The sequence below is a fragment of the Clarias gariepinus genome, chromosome 12 (assembly GCF_024256425.1).
Source record: "Clarias gariepinus isolate MV-2021 ecotype Netherlands chromosome 12, CGAR_prim_01v2, whole genome shotgun sequence".
Taxonomy (NCBI): Eukaryota; Metazoa; Chordata; class Actinopteri; order Siluriformes; family Clariidae; genus Clarias; species Clarias gariepinus.
Genome location: NC_071111.1, coordinates 23,027,070 through 23,045,000, shown reverse-complemented (window position 1 = coordinate 23,045,000; position 17,931 = coordinate 23,027,070). Strand labels below are relative to the sequence as shown.

Below are 17,931 nucleotides of genomic sequence, written 5' to 3'. Positions count from 1 at the left end.
CAGGAGCTGACGTCTTCTGCCCAACTACCACCACACCGGCCATGGGACTGTGAGATTAACCTGGTTCCCGATGAATCCTTTACTCCACGGATGCATCTGTCTACTGTCTCTCCTTGTAAGGAAGGCCATGGAGGAGTACATTGCAGGGGCTCTCAAACAAGGCTATATTTGGACACCCACTTTTTCCGCTGCATCAAGCTGCTTCTTCGTGGACAAAAAAGATGGTGGACTGAGGCCCTGTATTGATTACCCCACCCTCAATCATGCCACGGTCAAGTTTTGCTACCCCTTACACCTCGTGCCAGCAGCTCTAGAATTTCTCTGCGAAGCAACCCTCTTCACCAAACTGGATCTCCAAAGTGCATACAACCTGATTCGCATACGAAACGAAGATGAATATCTGGATATCATTACGAATATCTGGTGATGCTGTAGACGCGGTCAACGCTCCAGCCGTCTTCCAGAATTTCATGCACAAAGTCCTCCGAGATTTCCTTCACTGGTTCGTCATTGTCTACATTAATGACATCTTAATCTTCCCCAAATCTGAGTCCGAACATTGGCAACATGTCACAAGGGTACTCAAACGGCTGAGAGATTTCTATTTATATCTCAAAGCTGAGAAATGCTCTTTCCACCAGTCATCTGTCCAATACCTTGGCTACATCATTAATCGAAGGTATCTGCCATTACCACCTGGCCTGAACCCACTACCATCAAGGAGTTGCAACATTTACAAAAAATTCATCAAAAACTATAGCATCACAGCAAGCCCCTTAACTTCCCTACTCCGTGGAAAACCAAAAGCACTACATTGAACCCCCTGAAGCTACAGCTGCCTTCCAATGTATCAAAAAAGCCTTTATATCTGCTCCAATTCTCATCTATCCGAACCCTTAACTTCGTTTTGTGATAGAGGTTGATGCATCAACCACCGGTGTCGTCGCTATTCTCTTCCAACAGCAAGGTAATCCAGCCAAGCACATCCATGCGCCTTTTTTCTCACGGAAATAAAGTCAAACTGAGATCAACTATGACATAGAAGGCCGTGAATTACTGGCAATAAATATGGCCTTAGATGAATGGAGAAATTGGCTGAAGGGAGCCACACATTAATTTCTAGTACTAACCGACCATAGGAACTTGCAATATCTGAGAGAAGCAAAGAGACTAAATCCAAGACAAGCGAGGTGGGCCATGTTCTTTATCCATTTCGATTTCAAAATCTGCTCCAGCCACCCTGTTGGGCTGTCCACCCCATAGTCAATTTGTCCTGAAGAAGGATCGTAACCATCTTATACACTCCGTACACACCTCATTGGAAACTGGTTACCCAGGGATCGATTGAACTCTCTGGCTATTACAAGAGCGCTTCTGGTGGCCCAATATGGAAAGGGATGTGAGGAGGTATGTGAATGGATGTCACGAGTGTGCCATATCTCCCAGACACCTACCTGCTGGGAAGATAATTCCCCTACCCATTCCTCAACGCTCTTGGACACACCTAGCAGTGGACTTCCTCACTGATCTACCTAAGTCTGAGGGGCACACCTGAATCCTAGGTATTGTAGATAGGTTCTCAAAAAGATGTCGTCTGCTTCCTCTTCAAGGCCTACCAACCGCTATGGAAACTGCAGAGTTAACAAAGTCTTCGTGACCTCAGAGGATATCGTCTCATATCGGGGCACCTAGTTCATCTCTTGAATGTGGCAAGCGTTCTTTCGCCTTCTAGGTGTGAAAATGAGTCTCTCATCTGGATACCATCATTAAACCAATGGACAGTTCCTCCGTACTTTCTGGTCCACTGGTCTTACTCTCTTCCAGTTATTCTTGGCTACCAGCCCCCGTTATTCCCCTGGAATAGTAAACCTTCTGACCTCTCTACGATGGATCACTGGTTCTGGGAAAGTGAGAGAGTCTAGGAGGAAGCACATCACCATCTGCAGAGAGCTGTATGTAGGCACAAGACCAATGCAGATCGATGTCGATCCACCGCCCCAACTTACCAACCAGGGGATAAAGTGTGGCTCTCGACTAGAGACATGCGCCTACTTCAGCCCTGCAAAAAGCCTAATCTTAGATACATCGGTCCCTTCGAAGTCCTAGAACAGGTCAATCCGGTAACATACAGGTTACAGTAACGAGTCGATTATGGCTGAATGTAGCAAAGTAAGAGTAGCATTTCTTCTTCACAAATCTACTCAAGTAAAAGTAAAAAGCATGCTGCAGAAAAACTACAGAAGTAATTTTTTTCAAAAAACTACGGAAGAAAATTTTTTCCAAAAAGGTACTCAAGTAATTGAGTAATTGTAACACGTTACTACCCACCTCTGCCCTGACACATTAATGGCTTGTTGATTTAATTAATATGCAAAATGCAATGAATGACAAATGTCTTCCTTGTCATTTGGTAAAGTCAGGGCTAAGCGTCGTTCTGTTGCTTTTCTCTTTGCAGACCTGCAGTGACCGCATATGTTTCACTGGCTTTTGGACATTATGTCATAGAACCCTTTTTCACGCCATGCCCAGCTCCTCTACCACTAATTAAACTGACTAGTTTTCTTGGAGTGAGTAAGTATCCTTTTTTTTTTTTACTATGGCAATGTCTAAATGAATAGCACATTGGTCCAGTGTGTAATTTTGCTGCTGCACAGTTCCTCATATCTCTGTGTTCATTCCTTCACTTTTCTCTGCTTTCTTTTAACCTCCCAATAACATGCTGGCAGGCAGATTGGCTAAACTCAATTGCCCCCTAGTAGGTAATGTATGGACAAGAGTCCCACCCATGGTGCATCCTTACAATGTACACATTGTGTTCTTAAGTCATCTCACTCCTGAACAGAATAAAACCCATCTCACCCATAATAACTATTACAATAATTGTATGTATGGTTTCCATCTTGCATCTCTTTTTAAAATACCTTTTTGCTGTTTCAGCATTTTTGATGGCGATGAACTGCTGGAGTGTATCACTGTCCATTCGTACACAGGTCTTTCTCTTGATTATTAAACTCTTTGCTTTGGTTCTGATCATTGTCCCAGGAATTACGGCCCTGGCCAAAGGTAGATTAGGACTTATTATTATTAGAATTGTGTGATAGGCTATAGCGAGCAAAATGTTTAACTACAGTAAAAGCATGCCTTTAACTCTTATTGCAGGGCGAACTGAAAACTTCGAGAATGCATTTAATTCTGAGACGCTGACATTATCCAAGCTGCCTTTAGCTTTCTACTCAGGTCTTTATGCCTTCTCTGGATGGTGAGAGATAACTTTTATTTTCTAAATATTATACAGATCACTGCTTACACAGTGGGGCAAAAAAGTATTTAGTCAGCCACCAATTATGCAAGTTCTATCACTTAAAAAGAAGAGAGAGGCCTGTACTTTTCATCATTGTTATACCTCAACTATGAGAGACGAAATTAGAAGAAAAAAAAAACAGAAAATCACATTGTGGGATTTTTAAAGAATTTATGGTGGAAAATACGTATTTGGTCAATAGCAAAATTTCACTTCAATACTTTGTTACAAGTTCAGCCTTTATTCGTCCAACATACATTACTGCACAGTAAAATTCTTTATTCTTCTTTTCACCACATACCCATTGTTGGCAATGACAGATGTCAAATGTTTTATGTAAGTCTTCACAAGGTTTTCACACACTGTTGCTGGTATTTTGGCCCCATTTATGCAGATCTCCTCTAGAGCAGTGATGTTTAGGGGCGGTCACTGGGCAACACGGACAACTCCAAAGATTTTTTATGGGGTTGAGATCTGGAGACTGGCTAGGCCACTTGAGGACCTTGAAATGCTTCTTACAAAGCCACTCCTTCGTTACCTGGGCAGTGTGTTTGGGATCATTGTCATGCTGAAAGACCTAGCCACTTTTCATCTTCAATGCCCTTGCTAATGGAAGGAGGTTTTCACTCAAAATCTCACGATGCATGGCCCTATTCATTCTTCCCTTTACATGGATCAGTCGTCCTGGTCCCTTTGCAGATAAACAGCCCAAAGCATGATGTTTCCACCCCCATGCTTCACAGTAGGTTTGGTGTTCTCTAGATGCAACTCAGCATTCTTTCTCCTCCAAACACGAAGTCCTATTTTGGTTTCATCTGACCATATGACATTCTCCCAGTCCTCTTCTGGATCATCCAAATGTTCTCTAGCAAACTTCAAACGAGCCTGGATATGTACTGGCTTAAGCAGGCGGACACATCTGGCACTGCAGGATTTGAGTCTCTGCCGGTGCAGTGTGTTACTGATGGTAGCCTTTGTTACTTTGGTCCCAGCTCTCTGCAGGTCATTTACTAGGCCCCCATTTAATTTAATAAAAATCCTACAATGTGATTTTCTGGATTTTTTTATTTTATTTTGTCTCTCATAGTTAATGTATACCTATGATGAAAGAGGTAGGAAGAATGATAGCGGCATCTCTCATCTTTTTAAATGGGAGAACTTGCACAATTGGTGGCTGATTAAATACTTTTTTGCCCCACTGTATATATATGTAGGCACCATATATGGATATAATTCGGGATTGATTCCTGGCTAAGGTCTGTGTGCATAGACAATAGTTTGCATGTTCGTCCATGTTCTCTTCACTGGCATTCCCAAATTGCCCACAGTGTGTAAATGAGTGTGAATTTTGACAGGAGGTCATACCAAGGTCGTAAAAATGGAAGTGGAAACAATGGTCAACACTGGCCTCTACAGTCCCTAGTTGGACCTCAGAGGCTCCTAGATAAATGGATGGATGTAGTGCTCTTTATAGAAGTTTCTTTTATGTAAAAATGTTTTCAAAGGCATCTTTGCTTATGGCATTTTTTTTTTGTATGTACGCAAGATTTTTGCACAGTACTGTAAGTTACTGAGTGCTCTGGAGAATTTGGGAATTTCTGATAACTTTGTTACACTTGCTTCTTTTTTAATGCAAAACACAGGAGCCTATATTCATTTTCTTTTTTTATCTGCTACCTGGTCTGTCATGTAATATGTTGCTTTCTTTACAGGCATGTAAATAATCCTCTGTAATGTTATTTATTTATTAATTTTTAAGTTATGTTTGGAAATAATTAATGATTTTGTACATAATAATGGTATATGACAAAATTTGTAGATTATAGTGCCTAAAACTTTTGCACAATACCGTACACATTGCTGTTTTTGCTTTCAGGTTTGTATTAAATTTTGTGACAGAGGAGGTTATCAATCCCAAAAAGTATGTATATAGAATCTAGATCTGATTGTATTGCCATGTCAATTCATACATTTTGTAACTACACTTCTTCTTTGTATTTGTCAGAAACATTCCACTGGCCATCATTTTGTCCATGATCACAGTTATTATATTATACCTAATGGTGAACGTGGCTTATTATACCATGATGACTGAGGACGAGCTGCTGATATCCAACGCCGTAGCAGTGGTCAGTGTAATACAATTTCTACATAAAAAAAAGAAGTGCAAATCAATGGTCAAATCAATCTGTCATTTTTTTCCCCTTTGTCTGTCATAGACTTTTGCCAGCAAAGTTCTGCCCATAATGGCATCACTGGTGCCCTTACTGGTGGCCATGTCCTGTTTTGGAACCATGAACAGTGGCATCATTTCAACACCTAGGTATAAAATCTGGTGGACATCTACAAATCTATAAATATTACACCCTATATATATATAGGATGTAATATTTATAGATTTGTAGATGTAGATATTATATATATATATATATATATATATATATATATATACACACACACTACCGCTCATAAGTTTGGGATCATTTTCTACAGTAACTCCATGATCGTTACTGATTTTTATTTCTTTCTACATTGTAAAGAAATGCTGAAGGCGTCCAAAAAATGCATTAATCTTCTTTGAACAGTTGATGGTGAGATGTGTCTACTACTTATGCTCTGTAAAGACTTTATAATGCTCTAATCTGAGGTGCTGTTAATTGGTCATTTTTCAGGCTGATAACTCTAAATGAACTTCTCGTCTGCGGCAGAGGTAGGTTTTGGTCTCGTCCTCCTGGGATGGCCTTCATGAGAGCCAGTTTCATTATGGTGCTTAAAGGATTTTGCAAATGCACTAAACAATACTGTTCTTCCAAGAACTATTACAAAAAGGCTGACCTCTGTATCTTAAAATAACAATTAACTGTTGGTTTTGTTGTTGTTATGTAATTACCTAATTCCATATGTTATTTTATAGTTTTGAAATCCCCAGTATTGTTGTAGAATGTAGAAAATAAATCACTTAACAAAAACAAAGAAATTTGCAAGTAATCCCAAACTTTTGAGCGGTAGTGTATATATTCACCTAAAGGATTATTAGGAACACCATACTAATACGGTGTTTGACCCCCTTTCGCCTTCAGAACTGCCTTAATTCTACGTGGCATTGTTTCAACAAGGTTCTGAAAGCATTCTTTAGAAATGTTGGCCCATATTGTTAGAATAGCATCTTGCAGTTGATGGAGTTTTGTGGGATGCACATCCACGGCACAAAGCTCCCATTCCACCACATCCCAAAGATGCTCTATTGGGTTGAGATCTGGTGACTGTGGGGCCATTTTAGTACAGTGAACTCATTGTCATGTTCAAACAACCAATTTGAAATTATTTGAGCTTTGTGACATGGTGCATTATCCTGCTGGAAGTAGCCATCAGAGGATGGGTACATGGTGGTCATAAAGGAATGGAAATGGTCAGAAACAATGCTCAGGCAGCCCGTGGCATTTAATCGATGCCCAATTGGCACTAAGGGGCCTAAAGTGTGCCAAAAAAAACATCCCCCACACCATTACACCACCACCACCTGCCTGCACAGTGGTAACAAGGCATGATGGATCCATGTTCTCATTCAGTTTACGCCAAATTCTCACTCTACCATTTGAACGTTTCAACAAAAATCGAGACTCATCAGACTAGGCAACATTTTTCCAGTCTTCAACTGTCCAATTTTGGTGAGGTCGTGCAAATTGTAGCCTCTTTTTACCATTTGTAGTGGAGATGAGTGGTACCCGGTGGGATCTTCTGCTGTTGTAGCCCATCCGCCTCAAGGTTGTGCATGTTGTGGCTTCACAAATGCTTTGCTGCATATCTCAGTTGTAACGAGTGGTTATTTCAAAGTTGCTCTTCTATCAGCTTGAATCAGTCGGCCCATTCTCCTCTGTTCTCTAGCATCAACAAGGCATTTTCGCCCACAGGACTGCCGCATACTGGATGTTTTTCCCTTTTTACACCATTCTTTGTAAACCCTAGAAATGGTTGTGCGTGAAAATCTTAGTAACTGAGCAGATTGTGAAATACTCAGACCTGCACGTCTGGCACCAACAACCATGCCACGCTCAAAATTGCTTAAATCACCTTTCTTTCCCATTCTGACATTCAGTTTGGAGTTTTTTGATTGTTTTGACCAGGACCACACCTCTTAATGCATTGAAGCAACTGCCATGTGATTAGTTGATTAGATAATTGCATTAATGAGAAATTGAACAGGTGTTCCTAATAGGCCTTTAGGTGAGTGTATATATAGTGTGTGTACACATATATATATATATATATATATATATATATGTAATATATATGGAAAAATTTAATTTGTTTACGAGTGTTTTGGAATACGAGCCCGCTTCCGGAACGAATTATTGCTTGTAATTCAAGGTTCCACTGTATATATATATATATATATATATATATATATATATATATATATAAAACACACATACACACACTAAGTTTGCCCACTTACAAAGAAATGAATGGTCTATCATTTTTATTATAGGTTTATGGTAAAGGACTGAGACAGAATATCAGCCAAGAAAAAGCACATAATACAAATGTTACTGTATGAATTAAGTTGTATTTTAATAAGGGGAATAAATATTTGATCCCCTACTAACCAACAATAATTCTGTCTCTCACAGACTGGTTATGTGCACTTGTTAATTTAAGAAGCTGCTCCTAACAACAATGTGGTATGTGTATAAAAGCCACCTGTCCACAAAATCTCTATCTTCCATCCAAACCTCACCACCATCGGCAAGACCAAAGAGCTGTCAAAGCAAGTCAGGAACAAGATTTAAGACCTGCACATGGATGAAATGGATGAAGACCATCAGCTAGAAGCTTGGTGAGAAGGAGACAACTGCTGGCGTGATTATTTACTTATTTATTGTAAGAAATACAAAGTAACCATTAATGCCCCTATATGCAAGATTTAATCTCATGGAGTCAGTTGGGAGCACAGTCACCAAACAAACCATTCGTAACACAATACGCCTGCATGGAGTGAAATCCTTCAGCGCAGCAAGGAGATGTGTGCAAATCTGGTCTTCCCACTGTGCTTTCAAGCAAGTGTTTCTCTACCAAGTACTAAGTCATGTTTTGCTTGGGGATCAAATACTTATTTCCCTCATTGAAATGCAACTTAATTCATAACGTTTGTATCATGTGCTTTTTCTGGATTTTTGGTTGATATTTTGTCTCAATCCTTTACCATAAACCTTGAATAAAAATTATATATGGAAGTATATTAGTGCCAAAATTCTTCAAAGCAAAATAGCAGGTTGAATTACATGAACTGAAAAAAAAAAAAAAAACCTGTTGCATTAAAATGTTTGAATTTTTCTGCATTGCAATTTAATCTGAGTTGAAAAGAATTTCGTAAAGCATTTACAATGTTTGAAATTTTTGCAACTGCAATTTATTGTGGTTGTATATTTCAAGTGAAAATGCAATTCAAGCATTTCAATGTAAAAATATTCAAGTTACTAAATCGCATTTCAAAAATATTTTTAAGTGATAAAATACAATCTTCATTATTTTTCGATCTTATAAATTCAGGTAGACAAAATTCAGGTTGCAAAAATTCAGGTAATAAAATTCAGGTAATAAAATTAAAGTCACTAAAATTCAGGTCTTCACATCCGGGATATCACAGGAAGAGCAGTGGAGAGCCGATTGCTCCTGTCCGTGCCGCAGTGTACTTTAAAGTGTGCTTCCTGCTCCCTGTGCAGTCTACTTCTCACAAACTACTTACCGATTGGAACGCAGCACTCTTAACTAACAGGCTGGTTGCCAGTTGCACAATAAACGGTGTAATATGTTAAAATGACTCCTCTGCCGTAAACGCTACATTCAAAGCAAAGCCAGTGCTGTTTCATTCACACGCGCGAGCGATGGGTTTCCCGCCCCTGAGCTCGGTAATGTTACAGTCACATTCAGTTCAGTACACAGTCACAATTTATTCAGCAGCAGCAACAACATACATGCTGTTTACACTTTGTTAAATTTATATTGCTTATAAAAAAGTTAACCATAAAAACTTTGTAATGAAGAAAAACGTAAAGTGTGTATAGTACGGTTTAATTTCAGTCTGATTAAAATAAAATAAAATAAAAAATTTTTGGTCACAAACTATTTTATGCAACGCAATTACAACATTTCAATTTAATATTTAGTATGAAGTCATAAGTCTTTATGTAGTTGTTTGAGCAGTTAATAGTATATATGTATGTGTGACTGTTTCATATATGTGTATGCAAGCGTTTCATATGTGTGTGCATGAGTGATTTTTGATTTAATATTTTTTGTATACTGTATGTCTAACTGTTACGCCTGTTTAATGCTCCCTCTGTTGGCTTTGCTGGAAGTGCAATCGCTGGCTGGGCAACAGGTGATATTAATCACTGATTAAGCCTCTGGGAGAGTCACGATGTATAACAACATGTTTTTTGTTTTTTGGTGCGGGGAGCAGGTTTTGTGTTTGTATAATTTTATTTTACACCACTAGACGTCTAGTTTTGTTATGTAAACTTTTCTTATTTTGGGTAAATAAATTGAGTTTTTCCCCAAAAATGTGGTGTTGTGCCTGTTTTATGTTGCGACTCACAGCCAGCCGTAACAGTAACAAACTCGCTACTATTAATATTAAAACAACTGCCTGTTACAAAGGCGCCTCATAAATACCTGTCGCACTGTGACTTTGTCACATATAAAATTGTACATTTATGGCTGCACTGCAATTAACCCCATTTCTCTTTTTTTTAGTAATTTATATATATTTTTATTTATATCCTTTTTATATATCTTGTAGTTTTTGTCCATCATTGCACTGGTAACTCTGGTCAGTTCTCACATTACCCTGTGTATACTGACTGTAAGATATACAGTGTGCAGTCTATAACCTGTCTTACTGTTGTTGTCTCTAATGCTGCTGGATATCTGGAATTTGCCTTGAATATAGCGTTTACGGCAGAGGAGTCATTTTAACCGTTTATTGTGCAACTGGCAACCCAGCCTGTTGGTTAAGAGTGCCGCGTTCCGATCGGTAAGTAGTTTCTGAGAAGTAGACTGCACAGGGAGCAGGAAGCACACTTTAAAGTACACTGCGGCACGGACAGCAGCAATTGGCTCTCCACTGCTCTTCCTGTGATTTCCCGGATGTAAAGACCTGAATTTTAGCGACTTGAATTTAATTACCTGAATTTTGTCTACCTGAATTTGTAAGATTGAAAAATAATGAAGATTGTGTTTTTAACAATTGAAAATATTGTGGCGTGGGCGGGGCGGCGGCTGACGACCAGCATGCCTTGCGGGGATGTCGGTGTGTGTTCACCATGTTGGGGAAAGGTGTTTGGGTTAGTGGCTTCGGCCCTGTTTGTGTGAGGGGTGTGTGACGTGTGAAATGTGCTCTAGTTCAGGCTGACGCTGAATTAGAGGTAGGCTCCTGAGTGAAGGTGCTGCTCATGCCATTACCGGCTGTGTGCTAAATAAAGTACTCCCAGCCATTGCATTGGGTAGCAAACAAGCTCACTCGTCACGCGTAAAAACGCTACATTGGTGTCAGAAGTGGGATGGAGAATAACGGGTTCGAGCGCACAAAGGAGGACCTTCTAAAAATCCAAGCGGGCCGCCGAGTAGCGGAGCGACTACTCGCGCTGAAAAGGCGCTTTCCTGGCGGAGCTAGCGCGAGCACACCACGTCCACCAACGCGGAGCGGGAAGCAGAAAATCCCGGCGCTGGATCTCGGGGCAGAGGCTGGCGCTGCGCAAGCGCCGGAGCAAGATACAGCTCCGTGCGCCGTTAGCCGGCAAGGCGACATGCTGCTGCGCGAGGCCGAGCGCGCTGAGCCCATATCGGCGGCACATCGCGGCGAAAGAGCCGAGCGACCGCCCGCTGCTCAGTGGCGCTCGGTAGGTGAACCTAGCCGGGGACAGGGCTACCCGTCGCGGCTAGGCAACGAGCAGCTCTCCGACGTTTCGCGGCGAGGCGACGGCGCGGGTGATCGTAAGGAGGCGCTGCGCGGGGTCGAGCGCGCTGAGCCCATAATGGCGGCACATCACGGCGAAAGAGCCGAGCGACCGCCCGCAGCTCAGTGGCGCTCGGTAGGTGAACCTAGCCGGGGACAGGGCTACCCGTCGCGGCTAGGCCTCGACACCGCTTCCGAGATTCCGCGACGACGCCGAGGCCAGGGACCGCCGGACTACCACTGCAACGTTCTCAGGCCTGAGGGACAGCCGGACTACCGCTTCAACATTCTCAGGCCTGAGGGACAGCGTACACCAGCAGCCGCTAAACTAGCGCCGGGTGGACGGTTGGGGAGCCCCGCGGGGCTTCACATCGACTGGGTGCCGGACGGCGTCTTATTGCGGGCGCTCGTGGACACCGGCTCCACTGCTTCCCACGGGTTGTGGAACTGTGAACCGCTCATCGCCAGGCAGAAGGGCCCCACCCAGCGCTCGCGGGCACCGCTGCAAGACTTTTGGGTGGGGGCACCTATGGGGCGAATGGGCGTGGACACTCACAGCCAGCTCGGCTCTCCGATGTCATCTACCGGGTGCGGTTGGCAGGGCGGGCACGAGTTTAGCCCCACCGGGACCGTCTTGCGCCTCCACAGCCGCACGCCGGGGAACCATCGAACTATGGAGGCCGGACCGCCTCAGGACTACATTCGCGTTCACCCCTCACCTGCCAAAGGACGCCGGCGTTCCCACCGCCAGCGCCGACCGCCTCCACGCCTCCGAAAAGGAGTTCGTCATGGTGACCAGGGACGGTCACAGCTCGGGTGGGGGCAGTGTGGCGTGGGCGGGGCGGCGGCTGACGACCAGCATGCCTTGCGGGGATGTCGGTGTGTGTTCACCATGTTGGGGAAAGGTGTTTGGGTTAGTGGCTTCGGCCCTGTTTGTGTGAGGGGTGTGTGACGTGTGAAATGTGCTCTAGTTCAGGCTGACGCTGAATTAGAGGTAGGCTCCTGAGTGAAGGTGCTGCTCATGCCATTACCGGCTGTGTGCTAAATAAAGTACTCCCAGCCATTGCATTGGGTAGCAAACAAGCTCACTCGTCTCTCCAGCATTCTTCTCGGCGTAAAAACGCTACAATATTTTCGAACTGCAATTTAGTAACTTGAATATTTTTGCATTGAATTTTAAATGCTTGGATTACATTTTCATTTGAAATATACAACCACAAAAACACTGTAAATCCTCTACGGATTTTTTTTCAATTTAGATTAAATTGCAATGCAGAAAAATTCAAACATTTTTATTTCAACACGTTTTTTTTTTCTTTCAGTTCAAAATAAACCTGCTATTTTGCTTTGAAGTATTTTGGCACTATTCCATAATTATAGGCCCTTAATTTCTTTGTAAGTAGGCGAACTTAGAAAATCTGTAGGGGATTAAATATTTATTTCCCCCACTGTGTGTGTGTGTGTATATATATATATATATATATAGATATAGATATATAGATAGATAGAGAAAGAGAGAGAGCGATATATGAAGTTGTATTTACACAATGTATGTATTTGTGTGTAGGATGTTGTTTGTGGGAGCCAGGGAGGGTCAATGGCCAGCTATGTTTTCTATGATACACATCCGAAGAAATACACCAATGCCTGCTGTATTATTTATGGTAATGTACTGTAAGGTATTATTGGCTGTTTAATACATGTGGTTGCTCATGTTACTGTAAATTATATGTCTATTAATTCCTTCTTGATCAGCTTTTTGTTTCATGTTGAATGCCCTAATCTGCTTGATAAAAATTTTCTTTCCAACAGCACTAATTCTAATGCATTATCTCTTCCATAGTAGCAACTTGTTTTCTGATTGTTGACATAATGTAGGTTTCTTTTGACTTTATCATTTTTGAAAGAACTTTCCAGTTTACCGTTTGTACCAATTAGATATATTGCATAAAATTTTCTAACATGTTGAAAAATATATGTTTATAAACTTAACGAGAGAAAACAAAAAGAGAGGCCGGTGAGCGAACAAACTTTTAAAGTAATTTTTGTATAACGAAACAGTTTGAAGGTGACACAATGACTTGAAGTGGTGAATTTTAACAGTTCCATTGTTAGATTTAATGTGGAATGTCATACATGGCTTAGTGGTACTGTGGCTTAGTGATTATAGCACCTTTTGGGTTGGGGGTTTGAATCTTACCTCCAGTCTGTGTGTATAGTTGGCATGTTCTCTCTGAGCATGATGGGTTTTCTCCGGATACTCCAGTCTCCTCGCACAGTCCAAAGACATGTGGTGAGGGCCGATGGTCCTCTCTGACATCCCTGCATATTAATGTGCTTCCTCAACTCCCAGCACACCTGATTTCATTAATCGAGGAATTAGCAGGCTTTTCTTTATTGAAGTGGGTGCAGTAGAGCAGAAAACAACACTTAACAATGAGAACCACCGGTGTGGGCTGATTGGTGTTTTAAAATTGCCCCGTAGCTGAGTGTGTATGCATATGACTGAGTGTGTGTGTGTGATTGTACCCTGCCTTGCGCCCTAAATTACCTGAGATAGGGATAGTGGCCTAAGTTACAGCGGGATAGGCCCCCTGCAATGAAAGATGAACGCCTGGAGACAAGTTAGTTCCTGTTCTCACATTAAATCTATATTTTAATTACTAGTATTAGAGTAAAATGATTAACTGCCATACAGGTACTTGTCTCTGAACTGTTCCCGAGAGAAACCACAAGAAATATTGATAAATTTGTTTCAATTGCTTTTATTTATAAGTGACTATCTTAGTTGTTATGGTTCCAGGCCCCTCCCTTGATTATCATGTTGGCAGAAGGGGAAATATATCAATTGATCAACTTCGTCTCCTTCTCGCGCTGGCTTTTCATCGCCCTTGTAACACTGGGGCTCCTCATCCATCGCTACCGATTTCCAGATCATCCTAGAACTTTTCAGGTTTGCAAAAGATGAATAACACTACCAAACAAGACAAAAGTAAAATGTTACTTATCTTCCTTTTTTTTATTTGAGCCTAGGTTCATCTGGCTGTTCCTGTGACCTTCACCGTGGTGTGTTTCTTTATCGTGGGCCTGTCTCTGTATTCAGACCCATGGAACACTGGCTGCAGTTTAGCTATTATGGGCACTGGGATCCCAGTTTACTACCTGACTGTAAAGCACTCTTATGTACCAACATGTTGGAGAAAAGCCTTTGGTGAGTTACATCTTCTCTTTCTCAGGTCCAAATGTCAATACATCGTTGCTGGTAATGGCTCCTGTCCAAACACACACATTCATTCATCTTGATTAAGCATGCATGTCATGGTAGGCAGATATCGTAGTTGATGTCTTGGAAGCAGGAAAAAGGGGTAAGTATAAGTAACTAAATGACAAGCAGGGATTCGTCAACAGTGTCACCCAAACAGCCAGGTGTGTGCATGGCTTAGCTTGGAAAGAGCTGGCACCAGGATGCACTGTGAGAAGAAAACAAGCCAATTAAAGAAGTGTGATGTTCTGATTAATGTTCTTAAAAACCATGGATCCTAACATTAATGTGGATATTACTTTGATAAATACCAACCAGCTAAACACTGCTGGTGACCAAAGTACACGTCTTCATGGAAACAAGGTTTCCCCATTGGCAATGGCCACTGTAAGCAAGATAACACAGCAGACTGCAACCACTGTTGAGGAAGGGATTAAGGTTAAGGGACATAACAAAAGGTTAATGTGTTGATTTGGCCTCCAAATTCTCCAATTCTCAATCTGACTAACAATATTGAGAAATGGATGTACAGACACAATCCAATGTAACAATATTGAGAACATGTGATGTATAGACAGGTTTAATGTGTGGCATCTCCACCTCATCTTACAGGACTTAAAGGATCTGTTTTTAATGGCATGGTGCCAGATTTCACAGCACATCTTTAAAAGTCTAGTAAAGTCTATTAGATGTATCAGAGCTGTTTTGGCAGCACAAGGGGAACTACACACTATTAGGCAGGTGGTTTTAATGTTATGGCTGATCAGTGTATATCTATGGGCAGGTTGTCTCAGGAGACTTAGGGCACAAGGTGGGGTACACAATGACAGGTGTCCTTGTGCCCTAAGGTGTGTATGTGTGTGTGCACTATTCCAGCGTACACACACATACACACACTCATTTACACACTACGGGCAATTTTGGGGACACTGATTAGCCTAAACTGCATGTTTTTGGACTATGGAAGGAGACCAGAGTACCCAGAGTAAACCCACCGAGCACGGAGAGAACATGCAAATTTCATGCACACAGACCTGAAGCAGGTAAGGAACCTGGACCCTGAAGTTGCAAGTTGACAGTGCTAACCACTAAGTCACCATGCCTTCATACTGGGGATTTGTGTCTATTTTTAGAAAAATTGATTGATTTTTCTTACACTGTTGATAATATTTCACTATTATTATTATTATTATTATTATTATTATTGCCTTTAAAATTATTTGGTGATGTGTGTTTCTTCTTTTGCTCTGTTTACTTTCAGATTACTGCACTTTGCAACTTCAGATCTTGTTGGAGGTGGTACAGCAGGAAATTCAGACCTACTAAATGAGCACAAACATTAGACTGATTGGCAGGGCACACTTTGGCTAATAATTAATCTGCATAAACAACACCATATTAACGGATTCTCAACAAAATGTGAACAAATGTTAAAACTAATCAAAGAGAAACAGTAAACAGGGCTTTATTTGAATGAAATGTAATATTATTTGTAATATATAATATAAATATAAATTATATACAGTGGAACCTTGGATTACGAGCATAATTCATTCCATAGGCGAGCTCGCATTCCAAAACACTCGTAAACCATAATTTTCCCATGAGAAAAAATAGAAACTCAAATTATTCGTTCCACAACCCAAAAAAAATAAATACATAAAAATAACGCACACACACACACATTAACATTTGTTGGGAAAACTAGCAAGGAACATCGATAACTTGTGTGAGCGCATACTAACGGAATCAGTGTTTCTGTGTAAAGCAGAGAGTGTGTGTGTGTGTTTGTGTGTGTGCGAAGCAGAGAGGGGTGCTTTGCACACACACACACACACACACACACACACACACACACACCATTGGCTCAGTTTTGATAACGTGATGCTCGTCGTCAATGTGATACATGATACACAGTACTCGTAAACCAAGACTTGCTTGTTTTTTCAAGTCAAAATTTATTTTAAATCTTTCCTCGTCTTGCGGAACACTCGCAAACCGCGTTACTCGCAATCCGAGGTTTTACTGTGTATATATAAGTCAACGTGGCTATGTATTTATGTATGTACAGTATAGGCTTCTCCATGCTTTGAGAGATTTAATCACATATATTTGTCATTCCAACGGTCAAAATACTGCTATGGTTTCATTCTCCTAATACTCAGTAGAAGAGCGAGTAAACTGACCTTCAACAAAGTACCTGTAGAGCCTGTCTGAACTGTGGTCTGCATATCAGTAGCAGCAATCACTAGGCGTTTAACTGTGACAGTAGTGTGAATTTAATTGACATTAAGTAAAGAGGAATTCCATCACAAACGGACTGAGAATATAAAAAAACGTAGCAGTGGTGCATATAGTCTTCGGAGTTTTGATAAGAAATGCTATTTCATCTATAACAAAATGATAGTGACAGCTGTATGCTTTGAAAAGGAGAAAAAAAGTCAACTTTTTTGCCTTGTCAAAATGGTATCACTGTTACACACGTACATTATGGGCTTTCAGTTTATGTAGAGTTCACTTAATCGGAATGTTGCTTTTACCGCCGCAGCCCATGCCGGCAGCATTTGGGTTTGTGCGTTTCCTGGCTTTTACCGCTGAGTGGCGCTATATAACTATAGACTGACGCCTCAGTCCTTAGTTCATACAGTATAATACTATATAAGCTACATAGCCTTTATAAGACTACACTTTTATTTAAGTGCACTCACAATGACGCAAAAATGTTATGATTTTGTAAAATAATGAAAGCAAACCGGGTGTGCTATTTAGTATTGTTTTCAGTGAACTTAAGCCTGTCAGAAAATGAACCGAAACTCCGTGTATACTCACCTCACAGTCAATCAACAAACAAAATTAAACCCTTGACTGACACTTAAAATAAGGACTACTAAAGTAATAACCTCTGTAAAATTTGTGAAGTGAGCATGATTTGTTGGATTTTTGCAGCCGAATTTCTCAAGACCTGGCTCTTCTTTCCCTCCCCTAACAAATGATTTTGTCATCAGTCACAGTGGAGCTCAACTTGCCAACAGATTGTAAAAGAGATAATGGTTAGGTGAATGACACACCACCCATTCAACAGTTATGTAAGAACCTAATCATATATTATTGAAACCTCCTTTTTTTATTAATAATATTATAATTAAATATGAGATCTCGCAAGCTGTATGGTTAATTTGAAACAATCAGTAAGTCAAACTGTAGTTTATGAGCAAGACCTTGGTGCTGCCCTGATGCATAGTTGACAAAACCATGAAGGGTCTTTGTCCGGTGTATTTGCTAGGCATGCGTCATGAAACCACCTTTTGCATTTATCACACTGAATCTGCATGAAAGATTTAACATGAAATTGTGAGCAAAGAATATACCCTTTCAACTCCTAGCAAGATTCAATAAGAAGAAATGCACAAA

The 17,931-nt window shown here is 41.0% G+C and overlaps 1 protein-coding gene and 1 long non-coding RNA gene across 2 annotated transcripts in view; one reads left to right on the top strand and one right to left on the bottom strand.

Annotated features, from left to right (window-relative positions):
* The window catches only part of LOC128534109 (cystine/glutamate transporter-like), a 22,319-nt gene extending 9,243 nt beyond the window's left edge, over positions 1–13,076 (top strand). Inside the window, exons 3-10 of the mRNA XM_053508414.1 lie at positions 2,456–2,571; positions 2,938–3,063; positions 3,160–3,259; positions 5,178–5,222; positions 5,307–5,430; positions 5,521–5,624; positions 12,826–12,910; positions 13,071–13,076. Of these exons, the coding sequence (XP_053364389.1) occupies positions 2,456–2,571; positions 2,938–3,063; positions 3,160–3,259; positions 5,178–5,222; positions 5,307–5,430; positions 5,521–5,624; positions 12,826–12,910; positions 13,071–13,076 (706 nt within the window). The remainder of the gene's footprint in view (positions 1–2,455; positions 2,572–2,937; positions 3,064–3,159; positions 3,260–5,177; positions 5,223–5,306; positions 5,431–5,520; positions 5,625–12,825; positions 12,911–13,070) is intronic.
* Positions 13,077–14,604: 1,528 nt separating this feature from the next.
* Positions 14,605–16,779, bottom strand: LOC128534021 (uncharacterized). The gene is made up of 3 exons (XR_008361442.1): positions 16,707–16,779; positions 14,836–14,938; positions 14,605–14,728 (listed from the first exon to the last, which is right to left on the bottom strand). It is a non-coding gene; the product is annotated as an uncharacterized LOC128534021 (long non-coding RNA).
* Between the last annotated feature and the right edge of the window lie 1,152 nt (positions 16,780–17,931).